This window comes from Mobula hypostoma, chromosome 7 (genome assembly GCF_963921235.1).
Source record: "Mobula hypostoma chromosome 7, sMobHyp1.1, whole genome shotgun sequence".
NCBI lineage: Eukaryota > Metazoa > Chordata > Chondrichthyes > Myliobatiformes > Myliobatidae > Mobula > Mobula hypostoma.
The window spans coordinates 44,823,325-44,845,282 of NC_086103.1; the positions used below are offsets into that span (position 1 = coordinate 44,823,325).

The 21,958-nt window shown below is 39.7% G+C and overlaps 1 protein-coding gene across 3 annotated transcripts in view; it reads left to right on the top strand.

The window, feature by feature from the left end:
- The window catches only part of spock1 (SPARC (osteonectin), cwcv and kazal like domains proteoglycan 1), a 520,348-nt gene extending 500,112 nt beyond the window's left edge, over positions 1 to 20,236 (top strand). For all 3 annotated transcript variants that reach the window (XM_063053347.1, XM_063053348.1, XM_063053349.1), the window contains 4 exons: positions 1,781 to 2,002; positions 4,000 to 4,062; positions 8,699 to 8,836; positions 14,805 to 20,236. In XM_063053347.1, coding sequence (XP_062909417.1) covers positions 1,781 to 2,002; positions 4,000 to 4,062; positions 8,699 to 8,836; positions 14,805 to 14,980 — 599 coding nt within the window. In that variant the 3' untranslated portion in view covers positions 14,981 to 20,236. The remainder of the gene's footprint in view (positions 1 to 1,780; positions 2,003 to 3,999; positions 4,063 to 8,698; positions 8,837 to 14,804) is intronic.
- The last annotated feature ends 1,722 nt before the right edge of the window (positions 20,237 to 21,958 follow it).

Consider the following 21,958-nt stretch of genomic DNA (forward strand, 5'->3'; position numbering starts at 1 on the left):
CCAAGAACATAAAGGAAGGAAGCTTTGCTGCAACTACACAAACTCATAGTTAAAACTTCTCATCTTTCTTTCCAGTCCTGATGAAGGGTCTTGGCCCAAAACATCGACAGTTTACTCTTTTCCATCGATACTGCCTAATCTGCCGAGTTCCTCTAGCATTTTGTGCTTTGGATTTCCAGTATCTGCATATTTTCTCATGTTTGTCTTAGTCAGACAACATCTAGAGTGTGGTATAGCATGTAACAAAGGCTGTAGTCACCTTAGAAAAGAGAGTAGCACTGTTTGCCAAAGCATTACTAGGTTCTAAGATTGAGATTAAGTGCAGAGATTACATGAAATAGTACTGCAATCCTGGAATAGAGAACATAAAGGATGATTTAAATATACTTTATTTAGAGTTTTTAAATAATTGACAGCGTAGTTAGTAAGGATAACTGCAGGTGGGGAGTATAGAATATAGAATAGTACAGCACAGTACAGGCCCTTCAGCCCACAATGTTGTGCCGACCCTCAAACCCTGCCTCCCATATAAGCCTCCACCTTAAATTCCTCAATATACCTGTCTAGTAGTCTCTTAAACTTCACTAGTGTATCTGCCTCCACCACTGACTCAGGTGGTGCATTCCACACAGCAACCACTCTCTGATTAAAAAATCCTTCCTCTAATATCCCACTTGAACTTCCCACCCCTTACCTTAAAGCCATGTCCTCTTGTATTGAGCAGTGGTGCCCTCGGGAAGAGGAGCTGGCTATCCACTCAATCTATTCCTCTTATTATCTTGTACACCTCTATCATGTCTCCTCTCATCCTCCTTCTCTCCAAAGAGTAAAACCCTAGCTCCCTTAATCTCTGATCATATTGCATACTTTCTAAACCAGGCAGCATCCTGGTAAATCTCCTCTGTACCCTTTCCAATGCTTCCACATCCTTCCTATAGTGAGGTGACCAGAACTGGACACAGTACTCTTAACTATCAGGAGCCATAAACTTAAAATCAGTGTCAGGACACTTGGAAGTTCAAAGGTGAGTGAATTGTAAAATTCTTTTACAAAATGTATTTGACAAGTAATTCTAAGTCTGAAACTATTTTCTTGTCTTTAGAGTATAAAAGGACAAAGAACTAAAGCAGTTAGTTGAAATATAGTTGCAAATAAGCATGATCTTATTGAACAGAAAAACGGTAATGTTATAGTCCTTTTGAATCCTTAATGTTATGACTGAATCTGCTTAAAACCGCTTAAACACAAAGCAACTTTTATTTAATGAATGTCTCTGTGACATATAATCAAAATGAACTCCAGGCTCAAAGTATGATCATAGTTTCAATTTCCTAAAATTATTCTATTTTAGTTTTAATTATCCATAATTAAGGGAGAAATAATTGATTAATCGAGGAGTTAAAGTACTGGTAGATTAAAATATGATAATTTTTATAGACATCAAGAAACTAACTAAATTAAGCAATTTATTATCCTTACGGAATTACTGTTTAAAATGACAGATGTGGCATTATCCATTTTAGTAATATCCCATTTGACTCTGAAATGAGAGTTTGGAACTGTTTGTTTAAATTAAGATTGAAAGCCATTATGAATATATTGTATATACCAATCAAGAGCCTCATTTATCTTCAATACCAATGTGCTTATTACTCAGTTGCAGCAAGGTGAAATGGTTGAGTTAGTCCTTAGTTCAAACTTCCATTAAAGTTTTAAATTTGTATTCCTGGTAGTCTGCACTGAAAATGATTTGGTCATTTTTTCCCCTGGGTGTGTGCAGGATTTGACACCAGCATTCTACCAATCTGCAAGGATTCCTTAGGCTGGATATTTAACAAGCTGGACATGAACTATGATCTCTTACTGGACCAATCAGAGTTGGGCACCATTTATCTTGAGAAGTATGAGCAGTGTATTAAACCTCTTTTCAACTCCTGTGACACATTTAGAGATGGAAAGCTTTCAAACAATGAATGGTGCTACTGCTTCCAGAGGCAGGGAGGTGAGTTTTTCCACAAACTCTTTAACAAAATACATTGTATTTCCAGATGGACATTTTATTGCTGACAGTTCCCCTTTGCATTAGACCTAAAGGGATTGGGGGAACAAGATCTACCTTATTGTGGAAGAATCGTTGATGTTCCTTGCTTAATCTGTTTGTTTGTGGATATAGAGTAATAGCTGGGAGTTTAAAGCAGTCATCTGAGGTGGGGTGGGAGTGTGAGAGAAAGAGCGGGAGGACATTGAGGGTTTAAAGTGTAATTGGTAACTGAGTCTTCGAGCAGCTTTATTTTTCACTCTAAAACAAATCTTACAAGTCTCATCTTCAATTGAATGTTCCCGTTATAGCACCAGTGGGTTTCCCCGTGGTGTCAGTTTCAGAGCAGTATTCTCTGTTGATTTATCGGATGTTCTTGCAGCTTCTGGCATTAAGCTGCTTCACAGCAACTGATGGCGGGGGGGATGTATCACAATTTAAAACAGCACGTTTTCACCTTCTACTGAATGGATGCTACAGTGATAGGAGGAAACTGAACAAGTTGCTCCTCAGGAGTCAGAGGAACATGGAAAGCTCAAGCAGTTCCTGCTTTTAGTGTGTGGGTTATGGGACACCAAGGGAGGAAGCTGTAAGCAATAATAACAGATGATTCTGGTCCATGAAGGCTGGCATTTTGGATAATGCAGTAATATACAACACTAGGACACGCCGCCCAGCAATTCACTTCAGGCCTAGATTTGGCTGCCAACGGTTGGACTGTCGATTCCATGAGTAATCCGATCAGTGCAGTGCAATTCAAACCTACAGCCACAGAAGGTGGTCTTTCCTTGTTCCCTCTGCACTTGATCACCTCTGCCATTGGCTCTACCCTAGCATTAGGTAATGCCCAAACCTTAGCTCAATCTATTTCTTAGAAAATATAATTTCTTTGAGCTTAGAAAAATAGAGGGCTAGGGAAATTCTAGGCAGTCTCTAGAATATGTTACATAGTCAGCACAACATTGTGGGCCAAGGGACCTGTAATGTGCTGTGAATTTCTATGTTCTATGTTCTATGGAATAATACAGCCCAGGAGCAGCCATTCAGCCTAAAATGTCTGTACTGACTATGATATTAGTCCAAACTAATTCCATCTGTCATCATGTTCATGTGCCTGTCAAAATGTCTCTGAAATGTTGCTGTCATCTTTACTTCCCCTGGCCCTGTATTCCATATGGCTACCACACACTGTGGGGCAAAGAACTTGCTATGTAAATCTACTTTAAACTTTCCACCTCCTACTTTAAAGCTATACCTTCCAATATTGTCATTTCCACCCTGGGGAAAAAGACTAACTATTTAATCTATTTATGCCTCCCATAATTTTACAGTATATACTTCTTTCAGTGCCTCTGACACTCCAGAGAACACAACCCAGTATGTCCAATCTCTCATAGCTAATACCTTCCAAACCAGGTAACATCCCGGTGAACCTCTTCTGCACCCTGTCTAAAGCCTGCAATCTTTCCTGTAATGTGGCAAATAGAAATTATTCAGACATAGGAGCGCTTAAAGATGGTCAAAGCGTAATATTGGCTGTGATGGTTTCAAATTTCTGTTTGACAAGTTAATTTTTGACAATTGTTACGCACTGCCATCTAATTGCACGTTCAAGTATCGTAACAACAAAAGATCAATTGCCCATCATTAGAGAGCAGTCTGTGTAATCACCATTTCATGATAGCCATTGACAGTTGATTTAAATGCTCCGATTCAAACTATATAATCCCAATGATTTATAGCCTGATGCAAATTTTCAAAATTACACTTGCTACTGTACCTTATCCATTCGCTTATAAGTATTGCAACTTTTTTAATTGAATGCTTTTCAGTTTTGTACAAAAGCATATTGCCTTCTGGGTCTTGTGTAAAATGAAATCTCATACCTCCTGTACAGGGTCATTCATTGGTGGTGTTAGCCCAGCCCATTCAGACATAAGACCCATTCTATTCTGTTTCAGGTCTCCCGTGTCAAGCAGAAATCAACAAGATTCAAAGACAGAATAGAGGGAAGCATCTACTGGGTAAGCATTGCAGTCTGATGAATTCTATATGTGATTCATATGTGGAATCAAATGAAAGAATTGAAATTCTGGAATATCCTGTTGTTGAAAATTCGTATCATATGATTATGCTGCTCACCGACTAAACATTACTTCAAATTATCAGTTGTGAATTGCCTCACTGTTGCATTATTTCCAGAACTTCCTGTTGCACTGGAAATCACAAATACTTTGCACTAAAGTCTCTTCCATTGCATTACTAGCTGGTCTCCCTCAGTGTGCTCTGACAGAAACATTCACAGGTATGCTTGGCAGCTCTTCACTCGGGAAAATGAAATTAATGCTTAAATCTTGGAAATCCTAATACTTGTTTTGGTACATTTAAATGCTTAGCAATTGGATTTCTGTCATTTGAAATGCTAAATATATTCTTTGAAAAGTGTTAACACCCACTTAAATCTCCCGAAGATTCACTAAAAGCAGTACTATAACATTTATTGCTCAGAATCTTGTGATAAAATGGGAAGTGCAAGGATCCCCATGGGAGCAGCATTGAAATTCTTGTCGTAACTCCACTGGTTGGTGGGAACCAAGTTAATGCACAATAACAGAGACAGAAGGCAAAATGCATTTGCAGCATCGAAGGAGGAAAATGGATCGTTGACATTTTGGATCGAGACCATCCTTCAGGACAAATGAAAGATCCCAATGAAGGGACTCAACCCAAAATGTCAACCACTTATTTCCCTCCATAGATGCTGCCTGACATGCTGAGTACCTCCAGCATTTTGTGCATAGCTTCAGTGCATAAAGAACTCTCATCTCTCCACCAGTTATCAAACAGCCCCCGGAAAGGTTACCAAATATGTAAGGAGAAACATCTTTGGAATGTGGGAGGAAACCAGAGCACCCAGAGGAGACCCGAACACCCCGAGGAAACCCACGTGGTCATGGAGAAAACATACAAACTCCTTACAGAGAGCGGCAGAATTGAAACCGTGTTGATGGTGCTGTAATAGCGTTACGCTAACTATCCTGCTACCATGCTGTCCACGCAGGGTGCGTTCACGGATATTCAGTGAAAGAACAGTGAACGTTTTTGGGCACATAAGAAGCCTTAGATTTATGCTAGGTGTGGAGGTATGGGTGTTGCACAATCTGTTATGCCATTAAGTCTGTAATTGATGCTCGGCAAGTGTCGGTTACACACTTAGGTACTCAGCTAAATTGTGCACAACTGTACTCGGGTCTGCTTTCGGATGGGAAGTGAGTGCTAACTCAGTCTGTCCAAAGTAAATATGCTTTATCAACAGCTTACATACAGTACGTATAAACCTGTAAATGGGCAAAAACTCTGTGCTATAGTGTTTTGTTGGCTCACCAAATTGGTGAATGGTACTTTAATATGTACATCAGTTGAGCATTCTGTCAAGATCTTAGTCTCTGTTAAATTAGTTGATCATAATTTCATAGCAGAAGGGATGTCATTATTCTTAGCATCCTGATAGTCAGGAAAATGTAATGAATAAGGATTTTCACATCTGATCACTATTTTGAAATGCACATATCTACCTATAAATAAAGGAGAGGATTTCATTCACTATGATGCACACTGATATTTGCTGCAAAGAGTTATGAAAATAATGGTAACAGCATCCTACGAGTGGACAGCCTTCGGGGAGAAAAAACAGAATTGTAACTGTAAAGGAACTTATTCTTAACAAATCACTGTTTAACTAAAGCAGCAAAAAAAAACTCATCTGACAATACAGAAGCTATCAACTGCTCTTTCAGCCTTCTGAACAAATTCCTCCAGCCAATTATTATGCCGTGCATTATTATTAAGCAATATCTATTTGCACAGATATTAATTTTCACTGTCAAATTACTGCTGTCATGAAAACTGCCTTCCCAATTTCTATACATTCAATTCTTCCCAAAGTCTTACATCTACTTAAGTCTACTCTGGTTACTCCTATGTGATGTGGAATGCTCTGTTGCCAATTTCACTGATGACAGTAGTAGTCTATTAATCTTTGTCTGACTCTGCTTTCCTGGTCCGTTTCTACCACTTTTTCTGCACAATCCATCCACAGACTACTTCACTCTTCTGGTTCTATACTAACTGTCCCAGTGCAGTTAATCATTCCTCAACTGCTTGTTCTGTACTACATCCTGAAAAACCTTAAGCTTTTTGCTTTTCCTTTTATCTTCTGCCCAACTGTGCTTACATTGACAATCAGGCTACTCTCTATGCGGACCCTTCCCCATGATATCGTGCATAAATATAGTGTAGCCTTCTTGATTTGACCCATTTGCACCTGTCTGCTTTAACCCAATCACAAGACCATTGTCGTGCTGTTTGACTGCCTGTTGGAAGAACCATTGTTACAGGCTCAAGAACAACTTCTGCCCCACTGTTATAAGAGTAACAGTCCCTTTGTACAACAAGATGGACTCTTGACCTCACAGTCTACCTCACTGTTGCCTTGCACTGCACTTTCTCTGTAACTGTAGCACTTTATTTTGCATTCTGTTGATGCTTTTCCTGTGCGCTACCCCAGTGTGATGAAGTGATCTGTATACATAGCATGCAAAACAAAGTCTGCTACTATTGCTCAGTACAGGTGACAATAACAGGGGTGTGTTCTCAGCCCCATCCTCTATTCACTTTTCACCCATGACTGCTCTACTATTCACTCCACCAACACCATTGTCAAATTTGCTGACGATACCACCCTAATAGGTATCATATCAGACTGTGATGAGACAGCCTATAGGGAGGAGGTACAGCATTTGACAGAATGGTGTTGTCATAATAACCTGGACTTGAACATCACAAAAACCAAGGAGCTGATAGTAGACTTCAGGAAATCAAAGCGTGTCGAGCACTCTGCTCTGTATATATACGGGAAAGAGGTGGAGAGAGTAGAGAGTTTCAAGTTCCTCGGCGTCCACATCTCGGCTGACCTCACCTGGACTGCCCATATCTCTTATCAGGTGGGGAAGGCCCAGTAGAGGCTCTACTTCCTAAGGAAGCTAAAGCACGCTCTCCTCCCTCATCACCTGCTGATCAACTTCTATCGGACAACCATAGAGAGCCTCCTGACGTATTGCTGTGCAGTGTGGTTTGCCAGCTGCACAGAACAGAACAGGAAGGACTTGCAGCAGGTGGTGAGGGTAGCAGAGCGGGTTATTGGCACAACATTACACTCCCTCAGAGACATTTATACTGGCAGACTTCAAAAGAAGGCTACTTGTATTTCAAAGGATCCCACTCATCCTGGACATCACCTGTTTTCCCCTCTACCTTCTGGGAAGAGATACAGAGCATTAAGGACGAAAACAAAGAGACTCCTTAACAGCTTCTACCCGCAAGCAGTGAAATGTATAACACCCCCTTCCCTTCTCCTGCCCCCCTCCTAAGACGGCGGCAGCTAAATGCATCACACTTCCAGGAATGGCAGGTGTGCAATAGTCCTACCCCCCACCCCATCCATATATTATTAATTTTGGACTGCACTCCTGAGGTTTTAGAGTTTATTTTATGTATATATTCTTTGTCATGCTGCAAAACATTGAGCTGCTAAACTGTGTTTCATTGACAATAAAGGTATTCTTCTTCTTCTAATAAACAAGCATAGCTTTGATTTTTCTACTTAATGTCAGAAACTGATTTTATCTTCTTTTCTAGTAACATGTGCAGATGTGCAACTTCAGTATGCTGCTTAACCCTGAACTAAACGTTAATTTGACATTTGATCCTCAACCAAGTAACCCATGTTTGATGGTGTTTGTTTCCCACTATCACTAACACTCAGATTTAGTACATGTAATGCTTTGCTTATCACTGAACTTCAATAAACAATCCATCTATTACTCAGTGCAATAAGCCTGCGAGGTTCTGCGTATGCTCCTTGCTAGCTCACGCCAACTTGTTTTACCACATATGCTGACATGCAGATCCTCACCCTGTCAACATCATCTTTATAACCTTTTCTAGCTCCTTGCCCCACTTCATACCATTCATTCTGAAGATTCTGGTGTCCTAATGAATGTTCTCCAGCCTCATCGTCCTCGCCTTTCCAGGTTGCCCACTCCACCACAGGAGCCTGAGCCAAATGTTTTTATGCTTTTTTTTTCAAAATTAAAATCAGATTTAACATCATCAACATATGCCATGAAATTTTACGGCAGCAGTACAATGAAATCCACATATATTCTTAATGTAACTTTTTTTTCACTCTATATGTCTGTTAAATAGTTAAAATAAAATAAGAAATAAAAAGTAGTGAGGTAGTGTTCATGGTTTCAGTGTCCATTTAGAAATTGATGGCTATTCCTAAATCGCTGAGAGTGTGCCTTCTGGCTTCTGTACTTCCTTCCCGACAGTAACAGTGTGAAGGGGGTATTCCTGGGTGGTGGGGATCGTTAATGATGGATGCTGCCTTCCTAAGGCACCATTCCTTGAAGATATCAAGGAACAGTGCCTGTTTTTTTGTAGCATTCAAATTATTGCCTCTGATTGTGCCTTTGTCTCTTGACTGACAATCAATTTCTCTCTTTACTAAAAGACAGTGTGCAATGTTACATGATGTAATAATTTTTAGAAAAATTAAACTGAACATTATTTGTTGTTGTTTGTGGCTTAATTCAGGGGTCTTTATACCAAGGTGCGCCGAGGATGGATACTACAAATCAGCCCAGTGTCACAGCAGCACAGGGCAGTGTTGGTGTGTTGACAGATATGGAAATGAAATAACAGGATCACGCAGACAAGGAACTCCAATCTGCGGTAAGACTAATCAAAGTAAAAGTGTAGTTCTCATTTAGACTGTTTTCATGAGATAACAAATGACAAAGGAGTGAATTACTTTTCAAATACTTTGCCAGCCACAGGCCATAAAGCAGTCTGTAGTGTGAATCATTTAATGACTATGCAGGGATTTATCACCTTCCTTCAAGGTCAGAGTTCTCATTGATCAGACTCAGTGGAACGACTTGCTGAGCTCAATCTACTGGTGTTACAAAGTCACACACTTTGAAGAATTTCATTTTATGAGAGGCACAATAACTAAAGCATGATTGATCATTAAAAGCTCTCATGGTGTGAACTTGAATGGACAACTCGAGAGGATCAACAGAAACACAGAAGCTCCAAAGCAAAATGTCATAATCATGAGAGAAAAAGGCCATGTGCTTCTGTGGCAGTTTCTTAATGATTCGTTTGCTGTTGCTGATAGTAAAGGAAGAATTCTTAACCATTTTTCTTTAATATTTTATCAAAAGAATTTGATATTTTATCACATTTTGAAAGGGAGTGGATTTAACACTTCATTAAAATAATCTTACATTCTTTCTGTCAGTCTTAAGCATCTTGCAATGAATTCCTGAGTTCAGAAAATAGTGGATTACCAAAAATCTGAAAACAGCAATGTTATTTTACTGGTATAACATTATCAAAATTTACATGATGTTCAGTAGTTTTCTAATTAATATACAGTAAGTATTGAAAAGAAGGAAGCAGGAATAGGCCACTTCGCCCTTGATCCTGCCTCATTATTCATGGCTGACCTTTTACGTAAAGGCTACTTTCCTACGGCAACTTCATAGCCTTCAATTCCTTGGACATCTAAAGCTCTATCGCTGAATGTCTGAAATATTCTCAGTGACTGAGCCTGTGCCACTCTTTCTCCGTAGAGAACTCTAATGATTCACAGCACTTTGGGTGCAGAAATTTCTTCTTAATTGTGTTCTAAATAATTGTAGTCGATGTATATATTCTTGTAATTGAATTCTCATGTAATAAAGATCAACATTCCTTCCTAATTGCTTTCTTCACCTGCATATTAATTTTCAATTATTTATGTACAAGACATCCAAGGCCATGTAAACACTAACATCATTCAACTTCTCCTCACTTAGAAAATACCCTGGTTTTCTACCAAAGTGGCTGATTGTTTGCTTTTCTGTATTATATTCCAATTGCCATATCTTCTTCCATTAACATACTGTAAATTGCCAAGATCCACAAAGCCCAACTGCACGCTCCTAAGCTTTGTATCATCATCAAACTTAGTTGCTTCATCTAAATTATTGATACAGATTGTGATTAGATAGATAGATGCTTTATTGATCCCAAAGGAATTTACAGTATCACAGTAGGATTACAAGTGCACAGATATACAAATATTAGAAGTAAAGTAAAAAAGAATAAAAAATAAGTTGGCTCAAACAGTCTAAGAGGAAGGGATCATCACTTCCCACACTGCAGGTTGGCTCATTATAAAGCCTTATGCCTGAGGGTAAGAACAACCTCATACAGTGCTCTTTGGAGCAGTGCAATTGTCTAAGTCTATTACTGAAAGTGCTCCTCTGTTCAGCCAAGGTGGCATGCAGAAGGTGAGAAACATTGTAGAATTGCCAGGATTTTCCAGAGGATCCTTTCTTCTTCCACAGCCTCCACTATGTCTAATTTGACTTGAATAGCAGAGCCAACATTTCTAATCAGTTTATTGAGCCTATTGGCATCACCCGTGTTGATCCCATTGCCCCAGCACACCACCGCATAGAAGATTTACTGGCGACAACAGACAGGTAGAACATGTGAAGGAGAGGCCTGCATACTCCAAAGGATCTCAGTCTCCTCAGGAAGTAGAGGCAATTCTGGCCCTTCTTGAACACAGCCTCCATGTTGGTTCTCTACTCAAGACTGTCATCCAGGTGCACCTCTGACAACTGGACAGTTTCCTATTTCCTAATGTTATATTCTTTTTACCAGATCTTTATCCACTTTGTGGCATCCTAATGCCCTCTTCACAGTTTATTTTCCACATAACTATTAGCAGTAAAGCTAGTAACCAAACCTCAATGCCTTCAATTGCAATGCATCAAATATTTTGCCAACCAGAATAAAACCAATTCAAGACTGTTGTTTCCTGTCAGCCAGTCAGTTTTGTATCGACACTAGTACGTTACCTCTTATGCCATGAGCTTCTAATTAACTTTATTTACTTTGTCTAATTTCCCTAACCGCCCTGAACCATTGGTCTCGGCCTGAAACGTCGACTGCGCCTCTTCCTATAGATGCTGCTTGGCCTGCTGCGTTCACCAGCAACTTTGATGTATGTTCCATTGAAAATTTTCCTCACTGGCAAATGTTACCCTCCTCCTTCGTCTCCTTCCCATTTTAGAAATGTAGTCACAACAGCACAGAGGCAGATTCTTCAACCCACCATGTCCACACCCATAGTCGTCGTCTACATTGGTCCCCTTTTCTCACAACTAGTGCATAGCCTTCTGTGCCCTAGCAATTCAACTGCTTCTCTGGATGCTTCTTAACTGTGAGTACCTGTTTCTAAGGCAACGTGTTCCAGATTTTAGCCTTTCATTGTGTGGAAAAATACTCCCTCCTATCACCTCTGAACGTCCTTCCTCTCAACTTGCATCAATATCCTCTTGTTTTACATACCCCCACCAAGGAAACCCACTATTCTGACTAATTTGTATATCTCTGTCAGTTATCCCTCAGGCTCCTCACTTCACATAAATCCAGCTCACCCAGTCTGTCCTTATAACCCAAATGCTCTGATCCTGGTAAAATTTCCTCTGCACCTTCTTCAGTGAAGTTGCACTCTTCCAATAAGGTGGCAACAGCTGTACACACAATTCCACCTGTAACCTCAGCAGGGTTTTATGAAGCTGTAACACGATCCCCTTGCTCTTATATGTGATGCATCCCGTATGACTTCCTAGCCTGTCTACCTGTGCTGCCCCTTTCAGGAAAGTATTACCTTGGACCCCCACCACTTAACTGTGTATGTCCTACCAAAATACGTCACATCTCAGTTGTCAAGATTAAGTTTCATCTGGATTGTTCTCCCCAACTTTCCAGCTGATAAACAATTTGCATAAAGTTACATGTGCTATTTTCCAAACTAGTGGGAACTAGGGAATTCTAGAAAATTAGAAGCTAAAACCGCAAGCTCAACTATCTTACTAACTACTTCATTTAAAAGGGCCTAGAAACGTGTCAGCTTCCATCTCCAACAACTTTGCTGTTATTTTTTGAATTTTCACCCTTCCTCGTAATTCCCAATCCGCAACTATTTCTGGGATCCTCTGCTGTGAACTCTGATTCAAAATACTTTCTCTATGGCACACTATGGCATGTGTGGCTAGGCACAGCTCAAATGCCATCCAAACATTTGCTGAGACACACCACTGTTAGCAGGATTTCAGCTGGTGATGAGGAGGTGTACAGGAGTGAGGTAGATCAGCTGGTTGAGTGGTGTCACAACAACCTTGCACTCACCATCACTGCAACCAAGGAATTGATTGTGGACTTCGGGAAGGAAACGCACATCAGTCCTCATTGACGTATCAATAGTGGAAGTGGTGAATATTTCCAAGTTCCTGGGTGTCACTATCTCTGAGGACCTTTCCTGAGCCCAACGTATTGATGCAATTGCAAAGAAGGCCCAACTGCAGCTATATTTCATTAGGAGTTTGAAGAGGCTTGGTATGTCACCAAAGTATAACTTGGTATAGCATCGAGGACATCAAAGCCTCAAAAAGGCAGCATCCAGCATTAAAGACACCCGTCACCAAGGACATGCCCCCTTCTCATTGCTACCATCAAGCAGGAGGTATAGGAGCCTGAAAATACACACTCAGCATTTAAAGAACAGCCTTTTCCCCTCTGCGTGAGATTTCTGAATGGAAAGTGAACCAACGTACACTACCTCACTCTTTATGCTCACTTTTGCACTGCTTATTTAATTTAATTATTCTGTATTGCACGGTGCACCTGCTGCAAAACAACAAATTTCACAACGTGTGCCAGTGATATTCAACCTGATTCCGATTCCGAAATTCTTAATTCATCTACCTTCTCCTTGTTTTCCACTACTAATGCCACAGCCTCACTTTCTTTAGGACTCAACACCATTCCTATCAAGTGGATTTACATCCACACAATGTGGAATCTGGAAACCGGCATAAGCACCTGCCTGGTGGGCCACAAGGCTCGTGACAGACTTTAAAATGTGGAATCTGCCTGGAACCTCTGGAAACTTGGAAGATAACATCGAGTGTTAGCTTCACAGCCAGCCTTTTTGAACTTGGGATATGGATCTTTAGGTCCTAGTCTTTCCAATGCATTAATTCTTCCAATACTTTTTAAACAAATGCGATTGCTGTTCAACTCCACATTCATGCTGAACCTGCTGAGCTCCATTATTTCAGGGAGGTTTTACTGATATATCTAAAGACAGACAAAGAGTTTCTTTAATTTGACATTTTCTTATTCTTCAGTATAAATTCTCCTTTCTCAATTTGCAAGGTTTCCACTTTAACATTTAGTACTGTCACTTTGATATGCTTTATCTCTCAATTTATAAATCTATGGGGGTGGCACGATGGCATCACGGTTACTGTAATGTTTTACAGCACCAGCTGTGAGATGGGGGTTCCATTTTCCACCACCGTCTGTAAGAATCACCTTTCCCCTCCTCTGTCCCATCTTCCCTCTAGTTCCCTGTGCAATGAAAACTTCTGCTTAGACTGAAATGGCACTGCTCATGATACCTTGCAAAAGCAGAGAATGGATATGCTTACAAGCTGAGCTTAAAACATCCAAATGATGTCAGAGCAGCTCACAGTAGCAAGGAATTATTCTACAGCTCCAATCAAAAGGAAATTAGTTATTAAAAAAAAAGCAGTGTTAGTGAGCATACCCGGTGGATTTCTAATACTCTGTGATCTGGAGGTTGCATGGAAATGGACCTCAAAATCTCTCTCATGTTGGTCCAAGAGAAGATGCCCTCCTCTGTATTACCAATGGAAAAGATAAAGAAATTGATTAACCTTTTCATTATCCTCTCTCTGAAGGCTGTATTGAGCGAGGGCGAGGCAAAGTTTGTCATTAACAGTTAGTGTGATTGTCTGATAAGCAGATTCACATAGAGAGCAGTCTGAGCAGGGATCTGTGGCTCATCTTGGTTCAGCTTATGAATAATGAAATTTCTTACAGTATGCTCCACACTTCCAAGATGCTCACTTCTTTAAGGGACCACCTGAATCATCCTGTGCACATTTTTCCAGGCTCTGACAGGTGTGTTCTCTTACAATCCAACATATTCACCCCAGGCACACAAAACTGCTGGCAAGAAAACCCTTCATTATATTTTTCAGAGAATCGTGGAGCTCTCTTCACCTCCCCTGCAGCCGCCTGGTTTCAATGGTGAGTGTGAGTTTAAAAGGCTGAGAACTTGTATGATAGCTGCACAGAAAACGATTGGCAGGAGCATTTAAACTGGCATTGTTTTGACAGCAACTGCATGTGTTTCCTGATCTAAAAAGCTCTAATGTCCATTTCAATATGAAATTTCTGCAGGGGATCTAAATGAAAAATAGCACTGAACACTACCACGCTTAAGTCCACTAAATTTGGCCCATCCAATTTTCTGGGCACGCATGTATGGAATGAAATTTAATTCTGGGCCAGTGCACAACCTAGCTAGTTAGAAACAAGAGATAAATTATTCTTTGAAAAGTGGTGAGAATACATTCAGGATGAAATGTTCAAAGAGATGGTAAGATAATGAACTTGCTCATTCTTCTGGTGTGCATTATTTAGGGACATATTTTCAATCAGCTGAATAGAATTATGGAAATGATCACTGTGAAACTTTCCAGGCTAATATCAAACTCATTTTGATGTCTATAAAAACACAGAGAGATCTATGTTCTTTTGCTTTCAGAAGAAGATCAGGAGACTTCTGGTGACTTTGGCAGTGGTGGGCCCCATGTTTTGTCTGATGACCAGGAAGATGAAAGAGAAATTCAGAAGGAAGAGAAAGTACCAGGAGGTGGAGGCAATGAAGATGATGAAGATAGTGAAGATGACAAAGATGATGACATTGGTTATATTTGGTAGTTGTATTTATTGTATTGCTCCCCAGAACTGTCACATTTTGCACTCTGCTCAAGTTCATTCTTAACCTCAGTTTGTCCACAGTACTGAGGAAGTGTTGCATCTGAGATAAAATAAGCAAAATCACTTATAAAATGTTGATCTAACTGGAAACCATTTAGTAACTCTGTCGAGCATGCTCAGTAGCAAATTACGTTTTGACTGTGTATCTCCACAAAAGAAAAATAGTGTTCAGAAAAATTGTTCAGATTCTCCTGGAAATGAGCAGTACAATGAAATCCACTCAGCTTAACTAACCTTTAACATGCAGTGTTTTTAAGGGAATTTAAACCTAAACTATGGAGCCTTCTTAACATCAATTTTTAGGCATCGAAAAATATAATCACAGCAGAAATTTATTTGAACTGTGATATTTAGTTTGTTTTAGTTAGCAAGAATTATTTGCATTCATTTATGTTAGTAAGCATGGAACCGCACCATTACTTCACCATATCAAAATGCATCATTGTAGCGAGGACCCTGTAGTTCAAGGAAGAGTCACTTTGAGCTGCAAGACAGTAAAACATAGAGACTGGATGGCATAGTATATGGCTGGCATTCTCCACTGATAAATAAGTATCACTTAAATTTGGACATCTGAAAGGCATTATTTTCAAATGACACAAAATAATAATTAAAGCCATAAAGATTAACAGTGACTTTTTTGCATATGCAGAAGAAGAATCAAGCATACTGCCTCTAGTTTTAGAAGGAGTAATTCAAAATGTTCACATGGGCAGAGCTAAGAATTGCTGGTGAATCAGAAATTCAATTCAGTTTCAGAGAAGGCTGATGAAGAATTCTATTCACCTTTACGGTATTAATGCCTACAAATCATTTCATATTAATCTTAACTATATTACTGCTGCCACACTACAGGAGTTCTATCATCTAACCCTAATTATGCAAAAGGTGGAGACTGCTATGGAAAGGTCAAGAGTGGAATTTGTTTTGTAATTCCTCAGCACTCACAGAGATTCCAATGCTTGGTGCCTCTTCCTGTGGATTCTGCATTCCTTTTATAAACCATTATATTTAAAGAGAATTGCTGAGAACTAGGCATTAATCCAATTCTTACCTGGAATCCTGTGAACATAGATCTTCCTGCTGTTTTGTTATTATTTTTACCTTAATTTAAATGTTTTCTTAGTTATCCCTTCTGCAAATGGTGACCCTCTGCATACTCAAGTTGAAAAGCTGCCCTAATTTTGCAGGAATGTAAAACCCATTCATCTTCACCAACTTTCAGCCACAAATAAAATCTGAAAACGGTGGAGATAGTCATGCAGTATCTGTAGAGAAAACCAAGTTCATGTTTCAGATCAGAGACCACTAAAATAACTTTTCAGTTTTTCCAGCCACTCGTTAGAGGCTTTGAGGTGCATATGCTGTATTATTTCTAAAGAGCAAATTAACAATAATCATTGAGGGGTTTAATTAAATCAATTCTTCTGTGAGAACCATGCCATCTATATTGTGAACAAAAGGGAAAACAGTAATCCATGGTGGTCGGTGCTGTGAATGATGGAGAAGAGAGTAATGCTTTGCTCCTTGATAATGGTATCTGCCATCTCTTGGCCGTCTGCCTCTGGGAGAAGTAAAAACAAATAATAGTAATTTTGCCCTACCTGTACTAGTAATTTTTCTTCTTCACTTTATCTTTAATATTTAAATTGGTTCAGGCAGGGATTGAAGATTGCAGTGAAACAGTAAAAACGATTTTTAACATCCCCACAGATAGCACAAAGATCCCCTTATTTTCTCCCCACAGACAATAAACCCCCATTTTGTTGTTGCTTGGTATTTTCTGGCATTGTGTGCTTTCTTCTCTGGCAGGATAAATGTAAACCTCTTCATCATTCGAATTTAAGATTCATCAAACAGAAAGCATTTGGTGTGCTTAGTTTGGCACTAAGTGAGGGCTACAGTGGCATCTGATACCCTGAGGAGCAATGTAAGTCTTGCCCTAAGGAATCCCTCAGCTGTTTACTTTGTTGAAATAAAAAAATACCCAGTGAAACTACTGACACTGCACTGGCTTTCTGAAGATACTGTTCCCATTCAGCTGGCACTTTCCATATAGTCCCTGCAGTTTACTATGTAACTTCCTTCCCTAGTCTTCCAGTGGTGATCTTGCCATTCTTCAGTCTGTCCTAATCAATGAAAAATCAAGAGCTCATCTCTTTCTTGCTTACATCTGGCATCCAAGCTTCACCACTACGTTCAGTCACTCCTTGAAATTAAGTACGTTGCAACTTCTAGCTTTTTCCTGCTAATTTATTTAAATTAATTGCTCCAGAATTTCAAAGGTAAGCTTCCTCAAGTGACACAACTTTAATTGTGTGTACTTACAGAGAAACAGACTCCCAGCATTTAACAAGCTATTGAGTTTAATTAGTTTAGGTCAGAGATTAAATTAAACTTGTAATTGTACTGACTTCTTTGTTTTGATTAATAACCTGTTGTAAGTGAAGATATAATGTCAGGGATTTGATCACAAAAATAAGTTAGAATTTGTTAAAGCTTGGACTTGTAGAATCGACTGTTAATACCATTTTCACAAACGATGTTTGGTGAATTACTTTTGTTGAGGGATGGTTTTTGTTAGCACTTATGCACTAGATTGCTGCCATTTACCTGTGTAAGTGCTGGCAAAGTCTGGTCTCCCCCATAAATCTGGAAGTCTCAGACTTACTGGTCGAGTTTTGCTGGCTATCTCCGCGCAGACTTACTGGACTCCAGGAGGAATCCTGCAGTTCTGCTTTCAGATCTGCAAATTAAAATTTCAAGGGCAATTTTGCAACTGCAAAGAAGAAAGGTTAGAAGCAAGTTGCACTTTGTTGCAAATACTGTTTAAATGTATTTTAGGTGATTTTTAAAGAAATGTTTAATAATAATCTCAGTTTAAAAGTTTTCCAATAACATATCAATGCAGTGGCATACAAATGCACTTGACAGCTTCAACACAAGACAAAGCTGAGGTGGTGAGAGTTTTCCAGGGTGTGGTGCTATGGTGGAACACTCTGTACTGCTACCACACTACTTGGTATTGTGGGTTCAATCCCCACCTCGGAGGCTGATAAGTGGAGTTGGTACGTTCTCCATGTGATCAAGTAAATCTCCCCCAGGTGCTCAGGTAACTTCTGAAATCTCATCAGAAGTTTAATTGCCTGCTGTAAACTCCAATGGCAGGAGAGTCAGAGTGAGATGGTGATGGGCGTATAAAAAAGAATAGTTTACAGTGAAATAAGTGAAGAAATGAGTCTGATAAGACTAGTCTGTCAGCCAGAATAAACGGAGTGAACTGAAGAGCCACCTTCTGTATCATAAAATAGGACAAACATGGAATTTTATGGATGTTGATGTTTTAGTTCTACTTAGGGTTCAAAAGCAATCTCACCAACATAGGTCCAGGCAGGAATACAACGTGAACATGTGTTAGCATTAGATTCCATTAGCCTGTGCCACTCAGCAAAACATGGGTCTAAGTCTTAAAATAGATCAATGGTGCACCTGATATAAAAATGGACAAACACCTTTCTCATTATTAATGCTACTTTCTGCATGATATTTTACATAGTTATGCATGGGAATATATTAAGATCAAAGTTTTTAAATGTTACCTAGAATTAACCTTGGATTTGATTTTAAGCAAGCTCCACTATCAAATACTCAGTAAGTATGTGTGAGTTGAGGGTTAGAGGCTGGAGATTGGAACCCAAATTATATATTGCCTTCCCTTTCTGTAACTTGGTGAGACTGTGTCTCATTTGCTTTGACATTTTACAGATTGTATTGTGATAGGAAAGGCAGTGAAAATGCTCATTGAACAATAAATCTGAAGGCATGCTTTGTGATGTTTCTTCATGTGTGATTACAAATTGTCCTTAAAATTTGCGTCAAATATTTTTTTCCTTACAGAATAGTTACTTTGTCTAACATTGTGGAAATATCTCAAAAAAATTGAGCAGTGTCCTATAACTCAAAAATAGTAAATACCCGGTTTTAAATTCTGATCAATACATTGCTTCTATCAAATAAAAACTGTGATGTTGTAATCAACCATTTTGATTTTTTTGTTAAGCAGCCTAATTATAAGGGAACCGAAGAACATTTTATCAAACATTCATGTGCCAATTACTGAAGCACTGAATAGTAAAAATTAAAACACACACTCACTGTCTTAGCGGAGTACTTCATAGTAAATACTTTTAATTTCTTAAAATGGAGGAACTTGATAAATGTTAACTAAATACTTAATTACAGTTTGCTTTCATTTTAATGCTGCGTTTCTAATTATTTACAGTTTAGATCTCCACTTTAAATGTTTGAATATTTCTCTGTGATGTTGTTGCTAAGTATTTATTCTGGTTATTAGGCTGAATCTGTCTCTGGAGATTAGTTGTTTGTAAGTTATACAGTTCAGGTTGTATCTAATAGTGTATCATTTTTTCTAGTGAGAACCTTCATGGATTTTTAAACCAATCTGTCTAGGGTATGTTAGACAAGAAAATTCTTCACCTCAACCCAAGTTGTTCTGTTCTATTTCTTGCCACTAATTTGGGTGCAAAGTCTTTTTGTTGCAATGGTATTGTTGTAAGTTTTGTTGGAACAGTATATTATTAAACAATTAAAGTGATGGAATTAATCAAAAGAATCTAGTGATCATATATGGTCTAATCTGAAATTCAGTGAATCAGTGTGATTCTGGGCTAGCAGTGCCTTGCAAAAGAACAACATTTCAGCTTGAAAGGGAAGGGAAATCATATTGGTTCCTCTACATGCTATAAGCACACATCACGCTAACCCAACATGTAGCATCACTGAAGCCTGTTGCGATAATGACCATAACCTAGGCCATGCCAACGTCCGAAGAATTGGCATCAGTTGAAATATCAAGGAAAAAATACTGTTAATAGGCTTGCTGACAATCACAGTAAATCTGCAGCAGCAACACATCCAGCTACAGTTATTGTCACAGTGTTTTATAGTTGTAAAGGCAACCATGCTCTTTATTTTAAAGCCTAATCTCTATTTTTAAGACTATTTCAGTACTTGTATCAAAATCAGTTTTTGGTATTTGTCTTATATGTGCTAGATATTGGGCAGACTTTCATGATTCTGAATTCAGTACAAAAGGAAAGTGTGTCCATCTACTGGTCAATTAACAGGTTTTTGTTGTTTTCTTTATTGTCTCAAATAAATCGCACTATGTCATCATCTTTTTCTGACTGTGGTTTCCTTTTTTTTGAGAAATGAATTACGTGACCAGAGATTTATTTTTGGATCACAGCTATACAGGCCCTCGCAGAATCAGTATCAGGTTTATCACTGGCAATACAGTACATTGTGAAACTCAAACACAGGAATTCTGCAGAAGCTGGAAATTCAAGCAACACACATCAAAGTTGCTGGTGAAACTTGTTGTTTTCAGTCAGCAAGACACAAACAATTACTGTAAGTTACAATAAGAAATAAATTTAAATGGATATATAGTGCATAAAGAAAAGAAGAGTGAGGTAGTGTTCATGGAGCGTTCAGAAATCTGATGGTGGAAGGGGAGAAGCTATTCCTAAAACACTGCAACACACATCAAAGTTGCTGGTGAACGCAGCAGGCCAGGCAGCATCTATAGGAAGAGGTACAGTCGACGTTTCGGGCCAGGACCCTTTGTCAGGACTAACTGAAGGAAGAGATAGTAAGAGATTTGAAAGTGGGAAGGGGAGGGGGAGATCCAAAATGATAGGAGAAGACAGGAGGGGGAGAGATGGAGCCAAGAGCTGGACATGTGATTGGCAAAAGGGATACGAGAGGATCATCGGACAGGAAGCCCAGGGAGAAGGAAAAGGGGGAGGGGGGAAAAACCCAGAGGATGGGCAAGGGGTATATTCAGAGGGACAGAGGGAGAAAAAGGAGAATGAGAGAAAGAATGTGTCTATATAAATAAATAATGGATGGGGTATGAGGGGGAGGTGGGGCATTAGCGGAAGTTAGAGAAGTCAATGTTCGTGCCATCAGGTTGGAGGCTACCCAGACGGAATATAAGGTGTTGTTCCTCCAACCTGAGTGTGGCTTCATCTTTACAGTAGAGGAGGCCGTGGATAGACATATCAGAATGGGAATGGGATGTGGAATTAAAATGTGTGGCCACTGGGAGATCCTGCTTTCTCTGGCGGTCAGAGCGTAGGTGTTCAGCAAAGTGGTCTCCCAGTCTGCATCGGGTCTCGCCAATATATAGAAGGCCACTTCGGGAGCACCGGACGCAGTATATCACCCCAGCCGACTCACAGGCGAAGTGTCACCTCACCTGGAGGGACTGTCTAGGGCCCTGAATGGTGGTAAGGGAGGAAGTGTAAGGGCACGTGTAGCACTTGTTCCACTGACAAGGATAAGTGCCAGGAGGGAGATCAGTGGGGGGGACAAATGGACAAGGGAGTCGCATAGGGAGCAATCCCTGCGGAAAGCAGAGGCGGGGGAGGTTCTAAAACACTGAGTGTGCACCTTTGGGCTCCTGGAACCCTCTGTAGTGGTGGAAATGAGAAGAGGGCAAGCCTCCGCTGGCGAGGGTCCTAAATGATGGAGGCACCGCACTTGGAAGATGTCCTCGATGGTGAGAAGACTTGTGCCCAGAATGGCACTGGCGAAGTCTACGATCCTTTGCAGCCTCTTTCTATCCTGCTTACTGGAGTCTCCACATCGGGCAGTGATGCAACCAGTCAGAATGGAGTAGAAATTTGCTTGAATCTTCAGTGACAAACCAAATCTCCTCAAATTCCTAAAGAAGGGTAGCTGATACATCCCAAGGGTAGCTTATAAACACCATACTAATTTGCTGCCCATGTATATAAATGAGCATCTGGGAGACTGGCTAGGTGGATATGTTGGCTGCTGTGGTACTGCCAGTGACTGTTCATGACACTGGCACTAATTTGTCACATCAAA